This window comes from Chenopodium album, chromosome 14 (genome assembly GCF_948465745.1).
Source record: "Chenopodium album chromosome 14, dcCheAlbu1.1, whole genome shotgun sequence".
In the NCBI taxonomy this organism is placed as follows: domain Eukaryota; kingdom Viridiplantae; phylum Streptophyta; class Magnoliopsida; order Caryophyllales; family Amaranthaceae; genus Chenopodium; species Chenopodium album.
In genome coordinates this window covers 30,356,079-30,383,212 of record NC_137847.1, presented here as the reverse complement: position 1 = coordinate 30,383,212, position 27,134 = coordinate 30,356,079, and the positions used below count along the sequence as shown (strand labels likewise).

At 35.7% G+C, this 27,134-nt stretch overlaps 1 protein-coding gene across 1 annotated transcript; it reads right to left on the bottom strand.

The window, feature by feature from the left end:
- Positions 1-2,591: 2,591 nt before the first annotated feature.
- Positions 2,592-25,580, bottom strand: LOC145579133 (ubiquitin carboxyl-terminal hydrolase 5-like). Its single transcript, XM_081636402.1, has 14 exons — positions 25,474-25,580; positions 25,213-25,373; positions 22,268-22,507; positions 19,792-19,936; positions 19,583-19,642; positions 19,348-19,443; positions 18,297-18,686; positions 12,290-12,430; positions 12,052-12,222; positions 9,275-9,532; positions 9,041-9,189; positions 7,473-8,006; positions 5,314-5,587; positions 2,592-3,083 (listed from the first exon to the last, which is right to left on the bottom strand). The coding sequence occupies exons 2-14, from the start codon at positions 25,362-25,364 to the stop codon at positions 2,949-2,951; spliced, it is 2,745 nt and encodes a 914-aa protein (XP_081492528.1). The 5' UTR covers positions 25,365-25,373; positions 25,474-25,580; the 3' UTR covers positions 2,592-2,948.
- Positions 25,581-27,134: the final 1,554 nt, after the last annotated feature.

The following is a 27,134-nucleotide window of genomic DNA, read 5'->3' as shown; positions in this document are numbered from 1 at the left end:
CACAATTCCCAAATTAATCACAATCAATTAATCATACAAGTTTCACCCAATTCCTAGCCAAACAACTACTCAAGAATCAACATCTATCAACACACAACCAAAGAAATCAAGAATCAACAAAATATCAAGAACAATTACACTAATCAAGAATTAATCATCAAAATTAAACCAAACAAACATGAAATTAAATAAAGCAATAAAGAGAAGAGAGAGTGAGAAATCCTTATTGATTGATAATGGAGATCTTCAATACAAATGTCATCTTGAATATTCAATCTCTCAAATAACCATTGAAATCCCTCACTTTCTCCCTCTAAAACTACTCCTAAACTAACCCTAGATCTAGAGAGAGAAGCTCTCAACCTAAGCTAAGAAAATATGAGATCTAAAATTGGATTCTAATTGTCCTAAAATTGTTCTCTAGGTTGTTATTCATGAACTGGGGAAGCAAGGGTTGTGCGTGAGTGAGTGTTGGAGGTTGTTGCGGTGCGGCTCGTCTGCGCTCTCGAGCATCAAGCTCGTGTGATGCTCACGAGCAAGGCAGCCCCTAAATGTGCAAATTGACTTGTTCATCACCAAAAACGATGAGAGCACAATCACGAGAGCGCGGCCACTTGAACTTTGATTATTCACCTACAAAACACAAATAAAACTAAGAGAGAAAACAAAATAAAATAAACTGAAACTAAAACTACAAATTAAGAACTAAAAATATGAAAAACTCGTAAAAAACTAATCGAAAATCAAAATGAGTTATTAAAAAGGAAAATCAAAGAAAACTAAGAAAATTAAATGAAAATAGAAAAAGAAAATATAGAAAAAGGACCATAATCTTTTTCTTTTGAGCGCCATAAATGACGCTCATTAGGGACATGATTTGGTGCCTACAAAAACCCTCAGGGTTTGATCAACCGTTCATGCCTAGGACCGCCGACAGAGCTTCAAGCCTTCAAGTATAGTATCGACGTGTAGGATTACTTGGAGGAGGAATTGTGAAAGATTATTATCAATTAGAAATATAAAAGACTAAGATAATAGAGAAAATTAGAATATAAATGTCGGAAAATGGCATTCAACTCTACCCATAACCCTTGACATACTACGGAATATATAGAGTAAAAGTTGAAAATAAGATATGAATTGCTAAAAAAATTAGCACGTGTGAAATAGGTTGGTGCGTCACGAAGGAAACTGTCGCGACGCGACGCACCCCAACGTGATGCGACATGTAGTAGCTTGCATGCACATACCTAGGATTCTTAGGGAATATGCGATTTTATGCTTTACACGTTATTGTGATGATTTTATCTATTTGAGCGGCTAGTTTACGCGTTTTTAGAGTACTAAAACTTCCTATTAAGCTTGGATTGGTTTGCAGATTAATTAGTCTATGGATTTGGCTAAGGAAAGGATTAAATAAAAATGATTGGGCTTAAAATGGAAGGAAAGGCGGGCTTGGAAAATGAAATGAACTGGACTTATTAAAATCAATACCCAACTCCAACCAAAAGACGATTAAAGGTTTTATACATCATCGGGTCATGGGTAGGAAGACATTTTTAGGTGTCTACGGTAACCTTCGTTTTAGCTTCTTAAACTATGTGCACTCCCTACCGTTGCGATTATTGCAAAACGGAGGGAATAGCATTCAAGACTTGTTGTGCGATTATTGCCTCGCGGGCCGTGTCGTGCCGGGCAGCGGGCCAACCCGTTTTTTTTTTTTTTTTTTTTTAAAAAAAAAAAAAATACATATCTATATAAAAAAAAATCGATATATATATTTTTTTTAACAACTTAATTTTATATAAATATTGTTATTAATTTATGTTTATGTTAATATATTTTTTTTGAACAACTTTAATTTAATTAGGTTTATATAAATAATTTAATTAAAGTTGTTCAAAAAAAATATATTAACATTAACATTAACATAAATTAATAACATTATTTATATAAACTTAAGTTGTTCAAAAAATAAACTTAAACATAAATTATTTATATAAACTTAATTAAATAAGTTTATATAAATAAACTTATTTATGTATCAATTAAATAAGTTTATATATAAGTTTATATAAATAAACTTAATTAAATAAGTTTATATAAATGTCGGGTTGGTGGGCCGTGCCAGCGTGCCGATCCATGGGCTGACGACGTGCCGCCCGCCGTGCCCTTGCCAGATTTCAATTTTTTTGTCACGGCACGCCCACGACCCACAAGTGGACCGTCGTGCCGGATTCATGCCGGGTCTATGCCGCCCACGTGCCGGCATGGCCCATGCCCACCTTTACCTGTAACCAAGTAATGTTGTCTTGGTGACTTGGTCTTATAACATAACTTTAAGAAGTACGTTCCAATATGGATACCACTTTGAATTTACATATACAACAATTTGATTCTCATCCATTAACTTCACATATGTATATATATCAACAAAAAAATCCCAACAAAATATAGTTCCATCTAATACTACACCTAATTTTCCTATAATCTAACCTAATATCACCTCCTACAATTAACAACTCTACAAATATAGCTAGAATTAAAAAACTACATCAGCATTATAATAACTAAACAAGAACTTCACCAATCCCTTTCTCAGAGGAGGATAACAAAGATATTTATCACATGGCATTTTGATAAATATATCTAATTTATCCAATCATCCAATACTTTTAATGAAAAAGTTGTTAATTTATTAAGGAAAATGTCATGTGATAAACAAAAATTGTTTATCTCATAAATAAACTTGTATTTCCTATTTCTCAAAAACCCCCACCCCTTTCCCAAAAATTAAAACAAAAAACGAAACAAAAAAAAAATAATAATAATACCTTTTTATGTTTTTGAAGACTAATAACCTAATAACATAATAGTATTAATTATAGTAATAATAATTATAAGTATATTCATCATGTTAATAAGTTTGATTATGCAATCAAAAAAATTTAAATGTTTTCAGAAGCATCTTCTTTCTTTTTTCGATAAAATAGTACATATGCAGCATTAGTCTTCACCTCATCTTCACCAATAGCCGATATATGGTTATCGTCAAAGCTATACCACCTGTTCTCATCTAAGAGCTGTAAAAGAAAAATATTGAATCAATACACCTCCAAGTCAACAGAGCATATAACAGGCAGCAAGATGATTCTGATTCACACAAAATAAAAGGCAGAGTTCCATCAACAACAGAATAAGCAACTCGGATACAAAAATGAAGTGAGTTTCTTTTGCATGGTTCATATAATCATAAAGGGTATTACACTATTACAGAGAGGGAAAAGAAGTTGATAAAAATGTTCGACACTTCGACCTTTAATTTTCCTTTCCCTTTCTTTAATTACACATTGAATTCCTTTAGAAACATATAAGCAATGGGTTACAAAAAGCATCAAACAAGCAACAAGAGTTACTATGAAAAGCGATCTATTACACATTGAATTCCTTTTGATTTTATTCCCTTCCTTACCTTTTCCTTTGATATAAAAGTTAAATCAGTAAAAACAGAGACATAACGGGTTACAAAAAGCATCAAACAAGCAACAAGAGTAGTTATGAATAGCACTCTGAATATAGCAAGCATAAGTAGAATCTACAAAACCAGAAAGCACCACCAGCCTAATTTATGAAATGCAAACGAACACAGCAGCAAAGTACTCGGAGCTTTGTACAGAAATCTTCGTTTTACAAGATTTAAAAAAATAAAAGAAGGAACCATAAGCAATGCCTTTTGTCCAAAAAGATGGGATTAGCTGCTTGAACAAAGAATATACATGTGGGCATCCTCTACCTTTAGTTTTGCTATAATTCTATAAACACTACTCCTCGAGCAACTAGGAGTTGAATTGTTAGGCAAAACAATAGATCATTTATTGAAAGAAAGGTTATAATGTTGTTAGATTGACATCACAGCTAAACATGGTAGCATCATCGTCCAAATTAATCTAACCTTAGCATTCACCAAACATTATATACTCATCTTGGGCCGGGGGAATATGAGCTCTAATAAGTGAAATAAGAGGATTTATAGGAGTTATAAGGCACCATCTAAACATGACCATAATCTTAAAGTTTCAAGTGTAGCATATATACGCCTCATTTGCCTCTCATTGATGACCACCATGGTGACTGACTTTAGAAACTCGGTCAAGGCAGTTTATAGACTAGGCAGCAAGCTTAGAAAATTGACAGGATTTATTGGGCAGTGGAACATGAGAAATAGGTGTGTACATGGTGACTCATAGCTCTAATGTGGAAGCGTTGAATATGGATCTCTAAATCAATTTTAATCAGTAGTTATGCTCAGTAAAATACAGGTGAAAAGAACAGGACCTAAGTTAGGATCTTGTGTATAGCAAAGTACATTTGAACAGATGTGCATTAAAGTCTTAGTTTTGAAGGGCCCAAGGCACAAAAGTCCTTGGAGCTTAGGCGAAAAGCAAAGGGGAAGGTGCTTCCCCTTTTATAGGTGAGACACTTTATTATATTAATCTCTACCCCATATTAAGTAGTCCAAAAAAGGAATTCGGGGAAAAGGTAAAAGGGCCATTTGATTAATAATTAGGGTTCTTCAAAAGGAATTGGGGGATATGGGGTTTCTCTCTCCTTTAAAATTAGTGTAAACCTAACAATTGCAATTTCATGTGGTGCTTTATTTTAAAAATCAATAAATAAATAAATAAATAAAAAATAGCTAGCACACTGACCATTGACGCCATACAGCATAAGGCAAGACATTAGGTGCAATGGCACCAGAAACAACCTAGAAAAAGAGCACATAGGCACGTGCCTTTTGTAGGTCTTTGCGCATCACAGAGCTAAGGAGCCAGGTCTCACGCCTCACCATGCCTTGTGCCTAGGCGCGCTTTTAAAACTAAGATTATAATGTGGCGAAAAGAAATTGTCTCACAAGGCTGAGTGTGTGTCAACTACCAAGTTGGAAAGCAAGTTCCTCAGTTTCCTAGAGTGACTGATCTTCGATGTTTAGCTTAATCATTCAGAATTGGAAAGTAAGTTTGGGAAGGAGAATGTACTAGGGAGTTATATTAGAAATAATGGCTCAAGAATGGTGTATTTGTTACTCTATTTGTTTAAATATGAAGTTTACCCTCTCTTACCCTTGAAAGAGAAATGCATGTCCATATATTATGTAAAAAGAAATGGTACCCACCAGCTTAAAATGGGAACGTAATCCTGTAATTAGGAAAACCACTACATAAAATTCATTGGTCAAATTAATGCTTACACAGGTTGCTAAGGATATTTATAAAAACCAACCAGCATAATATTGTAGAAAGAGCTGAGATTCACCTTGATGTGTGCAGTATAGTGCCCACTACCCATGCTCCCATAGTGGTTGATTAAAGCGTACAGTTCATAAAGCTGAGGATCAGAGTTGTTCTTGTTGGCTATGTACTTCGTAATGTCAAGATCATATATAGGGAAGTTGACAAATGTATCCAACTTGTGCTTGATTGACCTATTATATGAGAACCGTTTTAAATGGATAACTAGAACCTTTGGAAGCCTCCACAAATCCAGCTTCTTGCTTGCCTGTCGCCGCTCTTTACACTGAGGACATTTCCTGCATTGATAACAAAAGACTTTGTATATTACTCCGTTCTTGTAGAATGTTGTTCATTCCCTGCCAACTGAACTGTCTGAAAGTACAAAAATATTTCCCCCTAAAAAAGATAGTAAGCAGCTACAGACTTATCAGGTATTCCCAGGATACTGGAAGAGTGGAAGATACCAATTATTTTCTTCAAACTTGAATATTGTTATAGTGATACAAAAAAGGGGAAAAAAAAAGTGCAATCTTCATTCTAATGAATTAATATGGGTTTTAATGTTTACAAGCAAATTTAACATTGTAACATTATCATGGTGGTAAATTCTGAACAAAATTTGATCAGTCTTAATGACTCAGTTTTGTTAAAATAGGCAATCTCTTATGCCCAGTTTTCATCAGCTTTATGGATGGGGCAACAGAATGTAGGTCTAAGGCCCCAATCTGATCAAACACAGTTCCTGAACCGACCTAAAGCTCTCAAACAAGCACTGTGAAAATTAACTGAGCCTACTAATGTATGATGGAGTTTATTTATGGCCACAGCAAGACAATAGCTTTAGAAACAAAACATCACTTTCTAAGATGTGTAGCTCAATTGTTAAGCCATATTATAATACAACACTAAACTATTAACCAGCAGATTAATAACCTCAGAAAATCATGGATTAACTATGATTTTATAAACAAATAAGCATAGTCTCTGTACTAATATTACGTATATCTAGGTCTCCCTAGACCCAATCATAAGATGAGATACCTCAATTATTCCGGTCATGTTCCACAGAGAAAACAAAAAAGGACCAGGAGACCTCCAAGAAAATGATTATGAGTCCACCACTGTATACCCATATAATAACTCAAAAAATTAACTAGGAAAATTTTCCAAAGAACTAGTACGTGGAAGTACTGTTCCTTTGCAGATAAAGAACTAACTGAAAATTGCTATCAGCCCTTACCAGCCACAGATTTCACAAGATAACCAAGCATAGAATGTGATGTCTCTTTTCCGAAGCATATCCTTAGTAACAATCAAACTCTAAGCTTATCCTTGAATATGCTTAGACGACATCGTAGGTGGCGTGACACATGGTGCTACTTAAAGATACCAAATGTCCAAATGTGTCTCATGAGCTACCATGTAGACTCTGCTATAAATATTAGTTGATATGATAACGTTAATTCTCTAAATTCAATGCACAACGCATCTAAATTTCCAAATGTACCCTTACATCTAATTATTTCATATAATCCACGTCTCATCATTAATATTTTCAAATATATTTGTTTCAGTCCTTAATTTTGTGCACATCCTATAACGGCACTTTTTCAGAAGCAAAAGTTACACTCGGGGACATGAACTTTGGCCCAACTACAATTATTACACCATATTGACAGTATAATTAAAGGACCTCAAAAACTGAATCAATCTTGGCAAACCATTATTTAATAAAATAAATAAATAACCCTAAAAAGAATCTTGTCCCATTGCTACAGCCTTCGTGACTTCTAACAGCCATAGTTAGTCTAACTTCTATTAACTTCCCCATACTGATACCCTCATGTTTTCAACTATGATTCCAAACTCTAGAGACCATAATACACTAGTTTTCTAATGATGCCAAGTTCATGGTGTTTTCAGCAAGAATTTCAAGTTAATGTCAAAGATTGTAGTTCGATTATTGAATAATATCACAAGTTAAATTATAGAGGATCTAAGTCTTTAGCAAGCGCACAAGCAAAAGGGGTACAATGTACAGACAACTACTTATTCAGTTTATACCTTTTCTAGGTCTTGAAATAACAAGAATATTGAACAGGATATATCTATAATAGGCCGATTTGATTTATTGTATAGAAGATTTAAAAGAGAGGGGGTGGGGGGGAGGAGGGGACTAACCACATATCAGGTTCAGAGACCAAAGGCTCTTCACGGAGAAAAGCTTCCAAGCAGCTATACAAGGATAAAGGTTCAGTGCGAGCTTTCTTTGCTGGAAGTCCATTCTTGCAGACTTCAGGCAAACTTTCCAAGTAAGATGTATCATATTCCTCCAGAAGTTCTTTTGACCAATTAATAAACACTAGCAGAGATTTTGATGATGAAGAGATTTTGATAGGTTTCTCTTCTCCTACAGATAGATCAATGCATACATTATTTTCATCTACCAAGTGAAGGGGCAATTTCCCTGTTCCGTGAGTTGCATCATTGATTCTTTCTGTCCACGATGACGATTCAGAAGGTGGTTCAACTGCTGATGAAATGCCATTTTCTGACATATCATATTTTTCTCTATGCTTTAATAACGGAGATAGCATAGTCCGAACCATTGATTGAACATCACCCCTTGTAGTTACATCATCACATGAGATAGGTGAAACAAGTGGGGTTCCATAAGGCTTCCATCCCTTCACACCCTGAGCATTAACTGTCTCCCTGGAAATTTTTAACACGTAAACAAATTAATCAAAAGCAAACATATGTCAAGTTTGGATCATAGCTGACTGCACTTGACATATATATGAAATATATAAACTGACCAATAATGAAACAGCAGTAGTGGTCTATGGGCCACTTGTAAGCCCTTATCTAACCTTCAGTGTGGACAAAGTACACTGTCTAGGAAGACGTCATATCCACCAAGGAAATTAATGCAATGTTGAATAAAGGAGCTGGAAAGTACTTTATCCGTACCACACAAAGGAACTATAATTTGTCAATTAGACTGGATTATATCTAACATTTGAACTGAATGAAACATGTAATACACGGGCTTCAATATTTTGAAAAAAACCAGTCCTAATCAACTCAGAGTCTCAGACACTTATTGCGTAACCTATCCAAAGAAAACTAAATCACATAGTCTTAAGCCATAAGTGGGAATTTCAACTAACTAATAAACACCTTATCACCCAAACAAAGAAAGCAAGAAGAGTGTTACAAAGCAGCTCTAAAATATGCCTCCTAGGCAAATTGTTCTTAATCACTTTGCCAAGAACGCCATAACATGTGTCAACCAATGGAACCTAATCAGTGCTTTTAGGATTGGAAAAAAAAAAAAAATGTTATAAAAGGGAGTAAATTTTAGCAGATAAAGGACTATAACTCCCTTTGCACCAATTTTATAAAACCCAAAATGTCACATTTCTTTGTTCTGTATTTAGCAATAGCATGAAAATTTCCCTCCAAGCTGAAATTTTCAGGAAATAAAAAACCTCAATGCATCCAGACTTGAAAAAATCAGGCCAAGCTGGGTGCGATACACATATGCATAATTCTTTCAAGTTAGGGTTTATTGTCTTACAGTATGAGAGGAAGGTTCGACTGTTCAAAGATCCCAAATTTCCACTTAAATTCAGATGAAACCATAAATTTAGTTTTATTAAGTTCATCTATGCAGCAAGTAAGAAATTATTACCACTAATAACTAACAATTTAGCAGACAAACCAAATAATACATCGTTACATACTTGTCTTCAAGACGGTGAATAAGCTGAAGAAATATTATTCCCTTTGCAGGCTGAGGGATCCTGTATGCAGCAAGGTGATCCTCATCTTTAATGCTGGACAATGATGTCAAGGGATCTTCAAAGAATCGATGGATCAAGTGATTCTGTATCTGCAGATGTACTTAAGGGATAACTTATCACAGATGAGCTTTAATAAAGTATCAAAATCAATGGTAATAAAAAACAAATTCTAACCTCTGCGAGTAGAAGCTTCTCATGAGGCTTTAAAGAACAAACGGCACTTAATGCTTGGATCAAATCCCTACATCGTCCTTGCTTTGGAATAGTCACAGTGCACACATTAGGCAGTAGACTTCCATCACTGCTAAAGATAGTTACAGTCAAAGGGCGTGTAGCAGTAGACTGGAGAGGCAACGAAAGATACATGAAAGGATCAAATGTCACCGAAACTTTTGCGCACACAGGACAGACCAGAGTCGACTTGTATTGGCCCTGCAAAGTAAAGTGTAAGAAGTTGCAACAAGGCTACTCAAAACATCTAGTTCAACTTCAATATCTAAGTATTAAAGCTACTCATACAATCTAGTTCAACATTCATATCTGAGGATAAAGCTACTCAAACATGGAGATCATAACAAGTATAGCAACAAAAGTCTAAGACTGTTTAACAGCTTCTATGTTATGCAAAAACTGTGAATGAACTAATGGCCTTCAAAATTCCTTTATTTTTTTAAGGTACAATGAAGGACCCTACTGAACCAGCACTTCTCATAGGTTAAGCCAGCTAGCTCCGCGGGTCAACACTCGAGAGTAGAGGGGGGAGGTAAGTGAATCCACCTACCCCCAAGCAATTGTAGTTGGCGGGGCTCGAAGTTGTGACCTCAAAGTCAAAAGGAGAATTCCCCACCAACTCCACCAAGCTTAGCTTGGTTTCAAAATTCCATTGTTGGATTTAAAAAAAATAGTGCACAAGCCAGCAACCAACAAATATAAAAGAAATAGGATTAAAAGCTTGGTGGCTGAGATCCAATCTCCCAACTACAAGGTTTAACAAGAAAGTAATCTCTTAACTGAATCTCACATACAGCCCATAATTTTCCTTTGCTCGCTCAATTTGTGGTGCAGATATTCTGAACATTATTTCTTTAAATTGCTTATGACATTAATCTAGTTTTCAAACTCAAAGTGCAATCTTGTAAGGACAAATAGAGAAATATAAGTTACAGATATGGTCAATTGCCTTCATCACAACTGGCATCAAATTACATGATTGGTTAAAAGTTCAAAAGTTCTAGCTTCATTGTCAAAGAAATTCAGGTCCACTTCGCGGAAAGAATAAATAAAATATGTTGTTTGCAACAATCAAGTGGACTAATTTTTGTAGATTAAAGAATCGGCACAAGGCTAGCAAGATTAATTGTTAAAAGCTGCGTACCGTGTTTCTTCAAGCTGACTGAATATGAAGTAGTACTATTTTCATTTAGTGAACCTCCAAAAATGGAGATTCATTACTACATTCAATGTTATTCTTCCAGTTTCACTAATTTACCTATAAATCTATTGTCAACAGACCCAGGGGTGTTGTAAGCAGTCTTTGGTGAAGCAAGGACCCCAAGCAAGAACAAGAAGTTTGTTGGGGGTAAGAAAAGTAGAGAGAAGAATGAAGATTAGAGATTATTCACTTAAAGAACTTGGCATTAACAGATATACACTTAAAATTGGTTTGCAGCCTAAAAATTGTTACAACTCCGTGGCAGGAAGCTGGGGGAAGCAACATTGGAGAAGCTTTGAAGAGTCCAAGATTGGAAAAAATGCCAAATACAGCCATTTATAGTACTCAACTTGCCAACTGCAGCTATATAATCTACTCACTTTGTCAATTGCAGCCTTATAGAAAAAAAACATTGCAAATTGTAACCTAAAAAGTATTAACAACTTGTTATTTGACAACCATTCCCATTTTCTGGCCAAAATTACCTGAAAATGACGTCACATGTTTTCTTTTTCCCCTCCCTCAGCCTCCACGACAGCTTTCCAACTTCTTAACTTTCTTTTTCCCACCTCTGTGTCTCCTCTCTCAAGCACCACTGCTTCTCTGCCTCAATACTATATATGACTGCATTGATGTACTTCTCACAACAACTTATAAAGTCTAATCGCACGATGTTAACTATTTGATCCAACTTCTCACAATTTGTTCGGAGGAGATTGCATTTTCCATCAGGTTGCATCTCCACAACATTCAACATTTCAACAATTTTTCTTTTTTTAAAAAAAAAAAATAGGTTGTAAACTAAACAAATTTATCTGCATTTTCCCAAAGTTCTTGTCTTCCATTACTTAGCTGCAAGGAGGTTTCGACGAACTAACAAAACCCGAGAATGACGATGAATTGTGACGTCATTCTCATGCAACTTTAGCTAGAAAAAGAGAATGGTATACACTGTAATTAACAAGTTCGTTACACTTTTTAGGCTGCAATTTGCTAATTTTTATAAAGGCCGCAATTGGCAAATTGAGTAGATTAAAGGGTTGCATTTGGCAAATTTTCCTCCAAGATTGAACATATTTTGAAATATGATAAATGCAAATATCTTGAAATATAATTGCACATTAAATATTATCATCCTTGCAGATGACTGTCAAACATTCAACGAAGAGATAGATGTATTTTCAAATATATCAAACTATTAATTGGATACGTTGGGTTTCACTATACTTTTCGTTATTTAATATTCTCTACAATTTAATCCTTGAAAAAAAAAAATTGCCCTTAGGAGTTTCGAAAATACTATCAAAGCTGCTATGGCAATAAAATACTTTAATAGAGAACACCATTTGGTGGAATTGGTTCCATTCTGAAAATTTAGAATTGGTTATAATCCTTGAAAGAAATTGACATTCATGGCATATCCATTTTTACATTTTGGCCACCATGTATGGATTCTGAAAGAGGCTAATGTCAATAAACAATTGGAAGAAAAGTCCATGATTTTTATGGTGGAGTTTACCTGGCATACATCAACAATAATGGAATCATTACGAGCTTTATGGTTTGCCCAGTATTCATCAGCAACTTCTTCATCAGGTCTTCCATTTGCATCCTTAGAAAGTATGTAAGGTTTATCTTTAACACGATTCAAGTCTTCATGTAACCCATCCAATAGAAAAGCCAAGAGTTCCTGGTATTCTCCACTAATAAGTATATAAACTATAAAAAGAAAGACAAAGTAGAGACAATGTAGCTACCTGTGAATCATGCTGGTTATATCCACTGAACTGAGGGGCAAAGCGAGCCAGCTTTGTTTTAAAAGGCCGAGGAGCAATTGGTGTTCGTCCAGCAGCCCAAATTTTTCTATGTAATTCACCAAATGAAAGAGCCAGCTCTCCCTGAAAAGTGAAACTTCCTATGAATAAACAATCCAAATAAGGAACAGCAAATTTTTTGCATGTGACATGCAAAGCAACCTGGCAGCTGGCACCACTCTAATATTCAAGATTTCCTAGATCATAAAGGTCAATAGAGATATAATATCATCCTAAAGCAAAAACAGAGGACAAAGCTATAGGACCAGAAAGTAAAAATGAATTGAAACAAAAATTATTGCAAGACTTTTAGAACTTAAAATTGATGTCCATAAGGGTTATAGGCCAAGAACTCAACATCCATGATAGTGGAATCTTAGAACTTAACAGATCCACACATCCACCACATATACTACATAGCATAACATACAAAAAAGTTATAAATCAGTGATTATAAAAATGATGAATAAAATGTGGAATTTAAACATTAATTCATTGTTATCAGGTAGTCCCATGCCCTTGTAAATCCATAAAACAAATCATTATCACCTGTGATGTTTATCAAATCATCTAACTCTAACAAAAACTCTCATTCATCTTGGTTCTTCTTCTATTCATACCATGGAATAATTTACACGATTTTGATCACCAATTCACCATAGTGAGAACAATCGCAGCACCGCAAGAAAGGAATGATGTGTTCGCATTACGATCTTACGAATATGATATTTTTATAAAAAAAAAAAAAAAAAAAAAAAAAAAAAAAAAGGTTTCATATTAAATAGTACCCAAGTAAAATAATTTAAGATATTTTTATTGTAGTGCCCAGCTGTTTGAAAATATTTAAAATTAAAACAGTTCCTGAATGCCAACCACTGTTAATAAAACAACAATCCCGCCACCCGCCAGTCCCAAAAATACCACATAACGACCTTTGCAATTTGATAGGGATGAAAAAAAAAACCACGTGACACTTTCTACTCTCTCAAATCTCAACCTCCAGCACTTTTTTTTTTTTCTTGTTGTATTAGATCTCTCTCCTCTGTGATTTAAGTGCTCTTGTTCTTTCCCCCAAATGTTAATGGTGATCTCGTACTCTTGCGTTTATCACTTTATCTCAGGTGAATCAGAATTGATAGGAGACTTAGGAGTGACCGGCCAAGATATCAGGGTTAAAAAAAAAAGACCCCACTGAATACCAGAAAATTCTGTTTCCCAAGTCTCAAAATCTGTTACAACAATGATGCATTGCGGCAATACGGCCACATTTTAATTCCATGAACAAACAAATTGAAGAAAAAAAGGTACCAAACTATCAGCCAATTCTCCATATCACCTGTGCGTCAACCATGTATAGAAAAGGATTTAAACTTATAACAACATGTGGGACCAAAACTTTTTACAATCAAATAGCAGTCATTGTGACTTTTATAGGATACATAAAGGAGCAACTTGTTAATGATCTTCCTCATTTTGTTTCCATTAAGCTCCTTGTCTTCTAGCAAGTTGATCAATAGTAAGACATATTTCATCAAAGAGTTAAAGGATTTTAGTTGACAAAAGACCAACAGGAGAAAGAAAATTAAAACTAATTAAAAGAGTAAAGGAAGACCAATAAAAAAGACAAAAAATACATTAAGCTGAAGCAGTATGATGGCAGTTACAGCTGTCAATTCGGGTAAACGGGTCGGGTTTGAGTCGAGTTAGTGTGAGTCGGGTTAATGTCATAACATATGCGGGTCGGGTTCGGGTTTAGGTCGGGTTACATTCGGGTCGGGTGAAAAATAGGTCGGGTTAAATTCGGGTCTTTACGGGTAGTTAGGGTCGTTCTCGACTTCGAGTCGGGTTCGGTTCAAGTCAATTATTTACGGGTTATAATCAGGTCGGATCATTCTCAGGTTCAAGTCGGGTTGTTTGTGGTTATCTCTCGCTATTATCCTTTAATTACCACCATCTCCATTCTCTCCATTCGCCATATACAATTTAAAGATGTTCATTCCATGTATGGATTTATTTGGGTGTCGTGTTGTTTAGAATGCAAATAATAATATAGTATCCTTTTATTTAACTCATATTAATATACTATTATTTATGGTGTTAAAGGAATCAAAAAATCATGACCGGAGAAATGTTTGAATTTGACTATGCAGCTAAAAGAGGTATAGTTCATTCTAATTAATTATAAATTAGTAAATTACGCATTTTTTATTGATCTTACTCCTAATCTTTTCCTGTTTGTTTGATGTAGCAGGTGACTTTGAGCTTGAGCAAGCATCAATTACATGATGCATGAATGTTGGAAATGCTACACCAACACCTGAACCCCATCAATTAATATCTCCAATTCAAGGAAAGCGATCTCCAGCAGAATTTCGAGGTTAATGGTGAACATGCTGCATGCAAGTTTTGCAAAAGATTAATCCAGAAACTTGCTGGTACGACTGGTACGTCTAATCTAAAGAGACACCTTGAAAAGTGCCAAGAATATAAAGACTCAAATAAATCTAATGAGTCTCCTGCATCTCCATTTAACCAAAAAAAATACTGTAAGTTATTTGCTAGAGCTATATTGAAGCATGGTTATTCTTTAAGTATTGTTGAACATGAGGGGTTTAGGGAATTGCATACATATTTGAATTCCAAGGTTAGAACTATTTCTAGAAACACAATATTGAAATGGTGCATGACAGAGCATGATGTGTTAAAGCAATATGTTCGTAATACGCTTATGGCCTTATCAAGTAAAGTTTCCTTGACTTGTGATGTATGGACAACTTGTACTACTCGTGGTTATTTGTCTCTTACGGCCCATTTTGTGGATAATGACTGGAAATTACAGTCTAAGGTGCTGAACTTTAGCCTTTAGGCATTTTCCACCTCCCCATACTAGTCATGAAATTTATAATCTGGTTTTTAGTTTGATCAAAGATTAGGGCATCGAAAGAAACGTTTGTAGTATGACTATTGACAATGCAAGTAATATGGATTCTATGGTTGGGAAACTCCAAATTGAATTGGATGCAATGGCTAAATTACCTCTTGACGGCAAATATTTTCATGTTAGATGCTCTGCCCATATCTTAAACTTAATTGTCAAAGAAGGTTTGAAAGTCATTGATGAATCTGTTGCGAAAGTTCGGGAGAATGTGAAGTATGTTGATTCTTCTAAAGCTAGACTTAATAAGTTTGAGCGGTGTGTTACTAGTTGTAATTTAGCTACAGGTATAAAGCTATGGATGGATGTTCCTACTAGATGGAATTCTACTTTCTTAATGCTTCGTCGAGCTCTTGATCTTTTACCGGCTGTGAAAATGTTCAATAGGATAGAGAGCCATCACTTGGCGCTTACTGCTCATGAATGGGAAACAGTAGAAAAAATGTGTAATTTTCTTGAACCCTTTTATGACATTTCTAATTTGTTTTCTGGTTCTAAATATCCCACTTCCAATCTTTATATTGCCAACATTTGTAGAATTGAGTCACTATTAGTGGCTGCTTTTAAAGGGGATGATCCAAAACTCAAAGAAATGGCAGATCTTATGCGTTCCAAGTTTGATAAATATTGGTCTGACTCTGTGCTACCATCTTTTGCTGCAATTCTTGATCCTCGGTTTAAGTTGAAATTTTTGAGACATCTTTTCAAGGATTTGTATGAAGCTCACATGGTTGAAACAAAAGTTCAGGAGGTGTATTATGAATTTGTTCAATTGTTTAACCATTACAAGGAGCCTCTTCTTACTTTTTCTTCCCAAGATAGTTCAAATTCAGATGCATATCGTCCACGCAAGACTAGTAGAGTTTATGCGGTAAGATAACAACAAGTATTATCATTATTCAATATGTTAATCACTTTTCTAGGTTATTCTGTTTTGATCTTTTTTATTTGTGATTTCAGAAATTTGTTGCTGATGTTGCTAGTGGTGACATGGGTAAATCTGAATTAGAAATTATACTTAGAATTGCCTTTACAACCTTGTAATGCTGATGAGGAATTCGATATTTTGGGTTATTGGAAGGAGCAATCAAAAACTTTCCTAAGTCTTGGTCGTATAGCTAAAGATATTCTTGCTATTCCTATTACTACGGTTGCTTCTGAATCTTCTTTTAGCATGGGTGGCAGAGTTTAAACTGATGAAGGTGTTCACTCTGGCACAAACATGTCGAAGCTTTGATAACAACTCGAAATTGGCTGTATGGTTATGCTGAGTTGGAGAAAGATAGCGTTGGGTGGAGAAGGAGAAGGACGTGGATGATATTTCTGCATAGCCAGATTTGTAAGTTGTATTTGATTTTTTAAAAATGAATGTAATGTTTTTGAATCTTTATAACACTATTATGTCTCTCTCTTATCTGTTTGTTTGCTTATCTTTTTGCAGGTGGATGTCACTCACCCTCATTGGCTCACTGGTTTAAAACCTCAAATTAAGGATTAAGGCCTGCTGCCTGCCTGAGCGTTACTGTCATTTCAACATTCTAGTTTAAACTCTTTAGTTTATATTCTTGTTTAATTGTAACCACCTTGTTTTGGTGATGATGTATTGCTATCATTTGGTGGTCTAAAATAATTGGAATTGCTATCATTTGAGCCTTTTTTGCTTCACTCTTTCTATAATAAAGTTTCTGATTGAGCTTATTTGAGGATATTAAAGAGTTACCTTCTGCTCATTTTCTTCTACTTTGATGCTTACCTTCTGCTCATTTTCTTTTACTTTGATGCTTACCTTCTGCACATTTTCAGGATAGTTTGTTCTCGTGCTTTAGTCCTCCGTCGTATCAGACTACCAGTATCAGAAAGGACATCATGAGTTGTTGCTTTTACTGCTATTTTTCTGTTTTTTTTCCAATAATTTCAGTGTTTGGTGAACTTCATTTAGTTATTATTACTTTCAGTTATCATATATTAAAATAAAGCTTGATATTCAGTTCATAATGAGAGTTTGGTTCCCACGTTGTTTAGTTATGGTTGCTATACATTGTACATACAAATATAAACGAAAGTCAATTACATATAACGTGGACTTTTTTTTTATGTTATTTAAATATTTTTTGGTTAAGTTATGGTCCTCAACTATGTATTAATTATTTTATAGTTTACCAAGCAAGAATATATAATATAGGATAAGAATAAGATTTAGTGGTTGGTTGAATTATGAACTGAATATCAAGCATTTTTTTAGTTATTTCATATGGCACAATGCCTATCTTGAATTTTAATTTAATAGAAAACCATATGTCACATTACTCAATTGTTTCGTCCCTAACATGTTGTGAAACTAACCTCTTAAAATTCTATTGAAAGAATAGAGTTAGGATTCAATTTCTGTTCCAATACCAACATGAGATAACGACCCATACATATTGATTCTAATAACAAGTCGGGTTGAATTTAGGTCGGGTCAATAACAAGTAGGGTTGATTTAGGTCGGGTTTGTAACAGGTCGGGTTGAAATTCGAGTCGGGTTTGTAGCAGGTCGGGTTAAATTCGGGTCTGGTTAGGAACAAATTGGGTTGAATCCGGGTCGGGTTAGGAACAGGTCGGGTTGAATTCGGGTTTTAACGGGTTAAAACGGGTTTGGGTCAATTTCGGTTCAGGTCGGGTTCGGTTCAGGTCAATAATTTACAGGTTACATTCGGGTCGAGTCGTCTCTAGGTCGGTTAATGTTCGGGTTCGGGTCTCAAATATTCGGGTCAACTCGGGTCTAGGGTTGGTTTCAAGTCGGGTTAGGTCGGGTTCGGGTCACCATTTTTTTCGGGTTCAGACGGGTCGGTTAATAGGTCGGGTTAGGGTCGGTATTTCGGGTCAGGTCATTTGACAGCTCTAATGGCAGTCCTTTCAAAATTAATCACTTAAGTATTGATAGCCAACCAAAACAATCCTTACAGGCATGCAATATGAATAGAAATGCATTGTAGAGAAATAATCATGAATTTATATCAAATAGATACTTACAACCATGCCCATTGGATTCTGCCAGTTAATTTCTCCGCGATAATCTTCCCTGAAATATCTAGCAAATTCTGGTGTATGAACAAGACATTGTATAGCGCTATTCATATAACAAGTATTTCCAAGATTAAGTAGCCCAGTGAGCCCTGCGGTAGCACTTCTTGTGGTAACACCACTTGACTCTTGCACATTGTTCGATTCCCGATGCGGGGAAACCTGATTCTGAACTTGTGAGAGATCCATATTGCCGATTTTAGATACACCTTTTGTCGCAGACAAACCTCCGGCAATTGATAAGCCTGACTTTGAGGGCTCTAAAAGAAAAGAATTTGATTGTTTCCCCATAGGATCATTGTTCTTTACATAATTTGTCATATTCACCTCCACAAGAATCTGTAACAAATTAGGAGATTGTTAATAATTAGAAAAAGAGAAAAAATGCTGATGAAGAAGAAGAAATTGAAGATATATATAACGAAAATAAAGCAAAATTGCATTTTGTATTTAGGTGCCCCCAATAGGGAATAAACCCACGACATCCGAGAGTGATTATGTACTCTATCAATGTCACAATCACAAGATAATTACCTCAAATGTCAGATTGCTTTTCAAATACTATATATGTCTATAAACCTCAGGAGCCAAAGTTAGCAAGATCGACATCAGAATATTTACCAAAATAAAATATATACACATACAGTATAATTTGAAAGGCATTGAACTGCCAAAGAAATAAAGAGCGAGTCGTTGACTTAAATTGTGGTACACATGTCATTATCAATATATTAGTCAAATTTGGGCCCTGTTATATGACATGTTCAGTTTAAGATTTGACCATTTTCTTGTGTTTATCAAATCAGAATATGGTTAGTTTAAGATAGGCAGCTCAGGTAAAATCAGCTTTGAACACTTCTGCCCATCTAAACTTCATAATAAATGAGCATCAAAAAAAATAATTACTAGCAAGTATTGAGTATCACTATGCAGAATATACAAGGCTACTTTGTAAGGGTTACTAGGTAATTTTATTAAGTAGAAGCTAAAGGATACTCACTTCCTGATCCATCTGTATGTTAGCATCATCAAGTGTTCTGTCCAGATCCATCGGTAATGCATGTTTCTTCTGCCCATAAAAGTCATAAATGCGAATCTGAGGCAGTAAAGGGCTCATCAGTTTTGAAAATATAATCAACCATACAATCCATATTTTCTTTAAGTGGCATAATTTGTAAGCCAATAGAGAAGTAAAATAATTAGAAATTTTAGAAGACAGAAAATAAAATAATTACTTGCTCAGGTTCAAGGTCAAAAATCTCACAAACTCGTCTGTAAAGCTCCCTAATGGTTTCCTGCAAATGTTATGAACAGAAAAACATTAAACGTATTGCGCAGACCCTTCCTCAATTTGTTTTGCTTGAACTCAGAAGACATTAGGGCTCACCAAAATGATTCTATAGTGAGAAAACACAATTAAACATACTTATAGTAGAGCAACCACCTTTTTGCTTATTCTTATGGCAGATCGATCGCCTTTTGGTGTTAGAAGTAGCTCAAGGTGCAAAGGATACACTTCTACAGCTAATTCCATTTGACTAAGACCAGAATTGATAACATTTCTCGCCAATGCTGGTCCCCCTCCATACCTACAAACAATAAAGCAATTTAAATTACGCATATGATCCTCAATTTTAATATCACTGACACAATCAAATACTTCTTAGGTTGCAAACTGCCACATGAAACACTTGAGAAATACCTAAACCGCTATGGCATCAGGCTGCCAGTGCGAGCAACAGAAATCACCAATTAGTCAATGGCAACAATCAGCCATAGCATATTAGCATTTGACAGAAACTTAGTCAGCAATGACATTAACTAAGGAGCACAAGTTAACAAATCTCAAAAAAATTAGATTTGACCAATGTATAAAAAAGCTCAAGGCGTGTTAGAGTGAGAAAAACTCTGCTGCACCTTAAGCACAGTAAAGTGTGCCTCTTTGATTAACATATGAAAAATTTGGCTGTAGTGCGCTTAGATGCACCTAATGCGCTGCCGAAGAGCCTCGCCTAAATAAAGAGTAGAAATGCGCTCTACCCTAATCACCTAGCTCCTCAACACCTAGGCACTCATTTTATACACTGGATTTGAGCATGGACTAGTAACAACTGACAAGGTCATTGAGCTCAAGCAAAAGCTTAATGCTACAAAGAAAACCACATCGCCGATGCCCAATAGCACATCCTAACTGGCATGTTACTGCCTTCACATTAAACAAACTTACTATTCTTTCCCATATTGAATACATACACGACTTGAAACATGTTTTACTTTAAGCATCTATTGATTACATCATTTCCTTATTTGGTATGCTTTATTCACATTTTATTTGTGTTCACACACAAAATACCCTAAAGACCCTTAGTTGCATGTGATAACAACCATAATTCTCTCTCTCTCTCTCATTTGTTTGTTTTACATGAGCAAATATGACAGTCTCCATCTTTCACTATAATACTTACTCCATTTCAAACGGTTTGCTTTGCGCACTATTCAAATAACCTACTTTGACATTGTTTTGTGATTTAGTGTTCAAGGAAGAAAAAAAAAAATGGTCATTTAGGGTCTTTGATTGATTCGTCTCAACGTCTATTTTTCTAAAATCAAAACTTTACACCTTTTGCTTATACGTAATTAAGAATATTTACTTTTAAAAATGTGTGTTGGCAAACATGCTGAAATGAAATGTTTCAATAAATATGAAACAAAGGAAGTCACATATTTAATCCACATATTACCTCTTCAATCCCTTATTCCCACTTTCACAAAAAGATTCATACTTACCAAATGAGCCATTAATATCCCAACCTGAGTACACCGACTCAAAATGTGCAAGTGATATAAGAAATAAAATAGGCAAAAGTGAAGTGACAAGGACAAGTTAGAACAAACCAAAAATCAAGAAAAACAGAAACAACAACTATCAAAGATTTCAACTAACATAAAAATTAAAAAATAAAATAAAAATAAAAGATAAGAGGAAAAAAAAAAAACACAACAAGGACCAAACAGAGTCCATGCACATAATGCCATTAACTTTCTAAATTGCTAATAAGAGCAACTCATAAAGAAGAATACAACATAATCCTAAGTACCCTCTCGATAGAGACCATCCCAAATCGAAGGACTAATTTATTTAGTGAAACTGAATAACAAAGTGGAATAAAAAAAAAGGATAGATCTAATTGCTCCATGAAGTAGTGATATGTCACTTAACTTAGGATGTTTGATCAAAAGAGTCTCAAACGCCTAGCTCCTTATTGTAGGTACTGCCAGGAACCATTATGTTCAACACATGGTTATTGCAACAATACCTCAGCTATTGCTTATTGAGCTATTGGTACATACACACCACACGACTCATTAATGGTCCACTAGAGAAATAAATGGAGGAAATGATTTGAGACTATATGTATTATTGCAAGGAAAGCCGCATGCCAATGTCCATGGTAACAAATTACTAATCCAATATTCTTCTTCATCTGTATATTTCATTACCTTTTAAAGAGGCGGTATTGAGTAGTAATGGAAACCTAGGAAGAAAAAACATGTAATATGGTATAAAGATGCATTAGCATGCACACTGACATAGGACTATAGAAACCAAACTACACATACAATCATTACCATTATCGCCTACCAAATGGGCCACTCAATAGCTAGACTACAGAAGTACATGACAAAACAGTTTTAGCGAAAAAGAGCAATTTATCAATAGCTGAATCATATTCTATTGCATGACATATTCTCATTTAATGCCTAAATAGTGTCAATCAATCAATCAAAGCCTCAATCCCATAAGTGGAATTGGCTACATGAAATATAAGCAAGTTAATAGCAAGAACATTATTGCAACGACAGATCAGATATTAGGACAAGAGTGGCTGTTAGGTTGTTATTGTGGATCAGCCACTTACCAAGAAAAAAGCTGATTCCAGACTTCCTCCGGCAACAAGACATAATCACGTCCTTCCACCAAAGTGTCATGAAGTTCTGCTGCACTGCAATCACTTGTGGTAGATTCATATATCAGAACTTTATTATCAATATTGGATGGTCTCTTTGATACACAAGCATCTGCAGAGTCTAAACTGTGCGGAGAAAGTCCATCATTCAATTGATCTTGATTAACATAGTCAAGCCAGTTTTGCCACCATCTGTGATAAACATGTCAAAGACATAGAGGTTAGGTCCTTACAACAAAATCCAACAGAAGTATTCTTATTTCCATGTAAATAGAGAAAATAATTTACAAAAAAACTAAAAAAAAAAGTTTAAAAAAAAAAAAAAAAAAAAAAGAAAGAAGGAAAAAAAAAAAAAGCATCTGATGGCTTGTTTGGAGTTTTGGACACAGTAGGTATTACTACTTGAAGTGGGAAAGAAGCTGGGTGATGTGGAAGCATAGGTATAAAAAATAAGCATTACTTCAATTTTTTTATTTTCTTTGGCGTACAAATCTCAACCTGTCTGATGGGTTAGTGCTAAGCCATTTTGGTTCCACTCTACTTTGCTTGCAATGTCGCGATTGGCTAAAATGAGTTGCTTAACGTAAAGACTGAACTAGAGCCATTTAAGTAGTTTTTGTTTGCGCCCATAAAATTGAGATCAACAAACCCTATGCGTACTTGACGCCCGAGTAAATTGCACTAATCCGGTCTAATATATATGTTAGCTTTTGGGAAGAAAAAAAAATGTGTGAGAGTTTGTTTTGGAAGAGAGAATGTCTTCTTGGGAAGCCCACCCTCTTGCTAAGGTTAAAATTAGGAATGAATTACACATCCAATTTTGGAAGGTTTTCACCTAGAAAAACAGCTGTTATGTAATCATTATCCGATTCTAATTGGTTCACTACTCTACATAATGCTCCGGTGACAGAAATTTATTGCGTAATGAATGAACTTTACATTAAAAGGCCTATTATGTGAACAAAACATTACTTAAAACACTGAACTTTTTTTTTTTTTTGTTTTTTACAAAGTACAAGATACAAGAATATAAGGCGCAATCAATTTGTAGACCCAATGTAGCACTAATTTAGATACATTTCTTCATATGAAATAGGTTATTTGCTTCAAGAGCTGAAAAGGATAAGCAAGTTCAATTTGCTATTAGTATCGTGAATTACCAAACAAAAGGAAAATATTAGAAAACCTACACCATAAAAGCATATATAGCAAGCAGCTAGAAGAAAGACCTCCAAAAATAAATAAGCACTCTTTTATAGCGTCAAAAGCACGTCAACTCAAAAACTGAACCAAAGGAAAATCCGTCAGAGCCTCCTTCCCTAAAGTATATAATTGGTAGTCAGTATACCTAAAACCATTGTGTAAGAATAATATTTCAAAGGCCCTTTGAACAGTCAAATAAACGGAGGGAAAGATGAAAGTTGAGATGTATTAATGTATGTTCACAGGTAAAAAGAACAACACATAAGTGTCGTTATCTCATATTGACAAGACAAATAGACCTCTGACCCCATACACACTACAAGTGCCGCAACCTCTTCATCTTCTTCCTACTCTTCCCAAACCCCTGATATTTAATTTGCAACCAATCCACAACCTCTACATGAAAAACCCAAGTTTCCTCCTGCAAAGCAAAAAGCTTCTTGTAGAGACATCTTGCCATATCACACTCTCAACAAGGAGATATCGTCAAATAACCAAACCCGGAATCTTGATATTTTTGTCTTATCAATAATTAAAGAGGAAGGCGTCAAACAAATCAGCCACAAGAAACTTTTTCTCAATTCTACCGGGCGAACACCAAAAGTTACCTCACTTTAGGTATACGCACCAAAATCTATTTTATACGTAATCTTTATTGTCTTCACAACAAAGTCAATCACTCATGAAACTCTCAAGCCATTTGAAACAAGTATCTTGAGCAGTAACAAAAGTAATTAACGAGGACTACTGGACAGCAAGAAGAAGCAATGTGCTTCAACTGCCTACGCACAATTACACAAAAACAGAACACTTGAGTACATAAGAAACCCCTCGTGAGCTAAAAAGGTAGTCAGATAGACACTACAAACAATGTTCCTCTTAAGTTTATAATTATTTTTTTTTAAAGTCTCACTTCACATCCATTTGATACTCATTTACCTAAGTACTGCCCAATTGGCCTTTTTATGGGTTCTGAAACAAATTGCTAGCTCAAGTAGGTCATCATTTGTCATCTACACCTTATTATATGTGACGAACAATCCTTCAGAAGGGTCCCCTGATTCTTTGATCCAAAAAATATCAACAAGAAACAATGAAGAAACATCTATTCTCATAAGTGACAACAGTATGTAATTTCATTAAATAGATTTTAAGATAATTCTTTACCAACAGATATTCTAAAGCACCTTCGGTTCCTATCCGACATCCACTTTATTTCGGCTTTCCACAACAGTATGTAATTCCATTAATTAGATTTTAAGATAATTCTTTACTAACAGATATTTAAAACACCTTTGGTTCCTCTCCAACATCCACTTTATTTCGGCTTTCCACAACAATATGTAATTCCATTGATTAAATTTTTAAGATAATTCTATACAAACAGATATATCAACCAAAAAAGCTTTAGTCTAAATATCTTCGGTTCCTCTTCAACACCCCCATTATATCGGCTTCAAGTTTATATAAACACTTGATTTTTGCCACCAAAATTGCAAAAATCATTCCAATTTCAAAACAGCTGCAAACATAAGATTCCACTATATTATAGCCTTAAATAAATAAATTAGCTGTTTACAAAAATTAAAAATAAAAGTATACAATAAACCCTTTTTACGGCTAAAATACCATTTTAATTTTGATAAAAATAAAATTGAACAATTGAAGAAGGTATAAAGTTACGGAAGAACAACCGTTGAGTGATGATATAGAAAGTATCGCCCTCTTTGCTTTGGGCTTCGGCGGCCAATGAAATGTCACGTATTTTCAACCTCTCTTCCTCCGGCGTTGGCCAGGCCCGTCCCTGAGTAAGGGAAGGAGGTCTCGGCTCAACAAATGGAGTCATGGACTTTCCCTGAGATTAAACCAAATTTAACGGGTTGATTAATCACTGGATTGTGAAATTGATTGTCGAAAATTATAGAAAACACAAATAAAAATTAAAAACATCTTACCTCAGAATGTTCAGTGGAGGAGAGAAAGGTAGGAAGCTGATTCAATGGAGGATTCAGAGTGCACTTCAATGGAGGACTCAGAGTGCGCTTCAATGGAGGAGAGAGAAATAGAGGGGGGGGGGGGGGGAGAGAGAGAAGGAGGGTGCAGTCTGTGGAGTGACTCAGTGAGCCAGCGAAAACGTGAAATAAATGTGACGGAGAAATAGAAATGTCACCGAGGTTGGCTCAGCCTCCGGCACCGGGCTTTTTTTTTTTTTTTTTTTTTTTGGTGTGTTATACCAGTTCATCCTTTGGGTTAATTTGGATTCGAAAATCAGTTTTGAGTGGTTACATCTTCTCAATTATGGGCAATTTAATTCTAATAATCTCAAATAAGGTTTATTTTTAATAATCCTAACTGATTTGGGTATTTCTACTCCGTCACTTGGCACAATGTGAGCTTGCCACGTGTCACCTGAGAAAATGGACCTCTCAGGGAATGACACGTGTCAAGCAGATATCCCTTCAGGAATTGGCGGTCTTCAAAGCCCAATTCCCGAGATAGTTGCATAACGGCGCAGCCCAAATCCCTAGGTCATCAAACCCTAGGGTAGGGCACACTTTTCTAAGTTCCTATAAATAGGGAGATTCCCCCATTTATTGGGGCACGTCTTAATCATTAAATCATTTATTGCTCTCGAAAACAGAGAACACCTGATCTCGGAATCCGAGACGATATTTACTTTCCGTACGTTTTACTCCGAATCTGTACTAACTTAACCTTCGGAGGTGGACCTCCGAACATCTAGAGCTTCGTTGTTTTGCAGGTACTGGCGGCTTCGTTGGACCCAATCTTCGAGTTGTAACTCTCCTAAGGGACACAAAAACACCCGAAACATTTAGCGCCATCTGTTGGGAGAGTACCTCAAAGATGGTTTCACAAGACCCTGTACCGCTTCCAGAGACCAATTGGCCTTCAGTTGATGTAGAGGTCCATTCGGACCATGACTCCGGTGACGACTGTGAAGTAGAAACCTATGTGGCCACTAATGGGCCACTAATCTCTAAATGCATCCGTCATAAAGAGAGACAGGAGCGGAACATTGACCAGGTGGGTACAAGCAAGCCCCCTAGACAGTCGTCTGATCAGATGCAGGTGGCAGGATCAACCCCAATCACCCGAGACGAGCTCATGAAATTCATGGCAAGTTTCAAGGGTGAAATCAAGGAATTGATCACCAATAGGACGGCTACTCCTAGGAAGGAACAATAAAAAAAACCAGCTCAGGCTGAGAAAGCAAAGTCAGTCAAGGACACACAACCTACCCCTCATCCTGCTACGAAGGAGAAGGCTCGGCCCCACATTGATCTCTCCAAACTCCATTTCCCAAAAGCGGCAAAGAGAAAGGTCATCCGGCATGTGCAGCCGGACGACAGCGAAAAGACCTTTTTCTGATGCTCGACATTATATTGAGCAAAAGAAGAACCAGCAGATTTCTGAGTCGGCATCCACGTCGACTTATCCAGATAGCTTCAAGAATACCTTAGTGAGGAATTCACAATCTGTACATAGGACTCCGTCAGGCGGCCCCTCCGTCCATATGGGTCCTCATGTGATTAACTAGGCACAGTATGTTGCTCAGCCATTATACAGGCCGCCTGCTTTGCCCTACATCCAACCT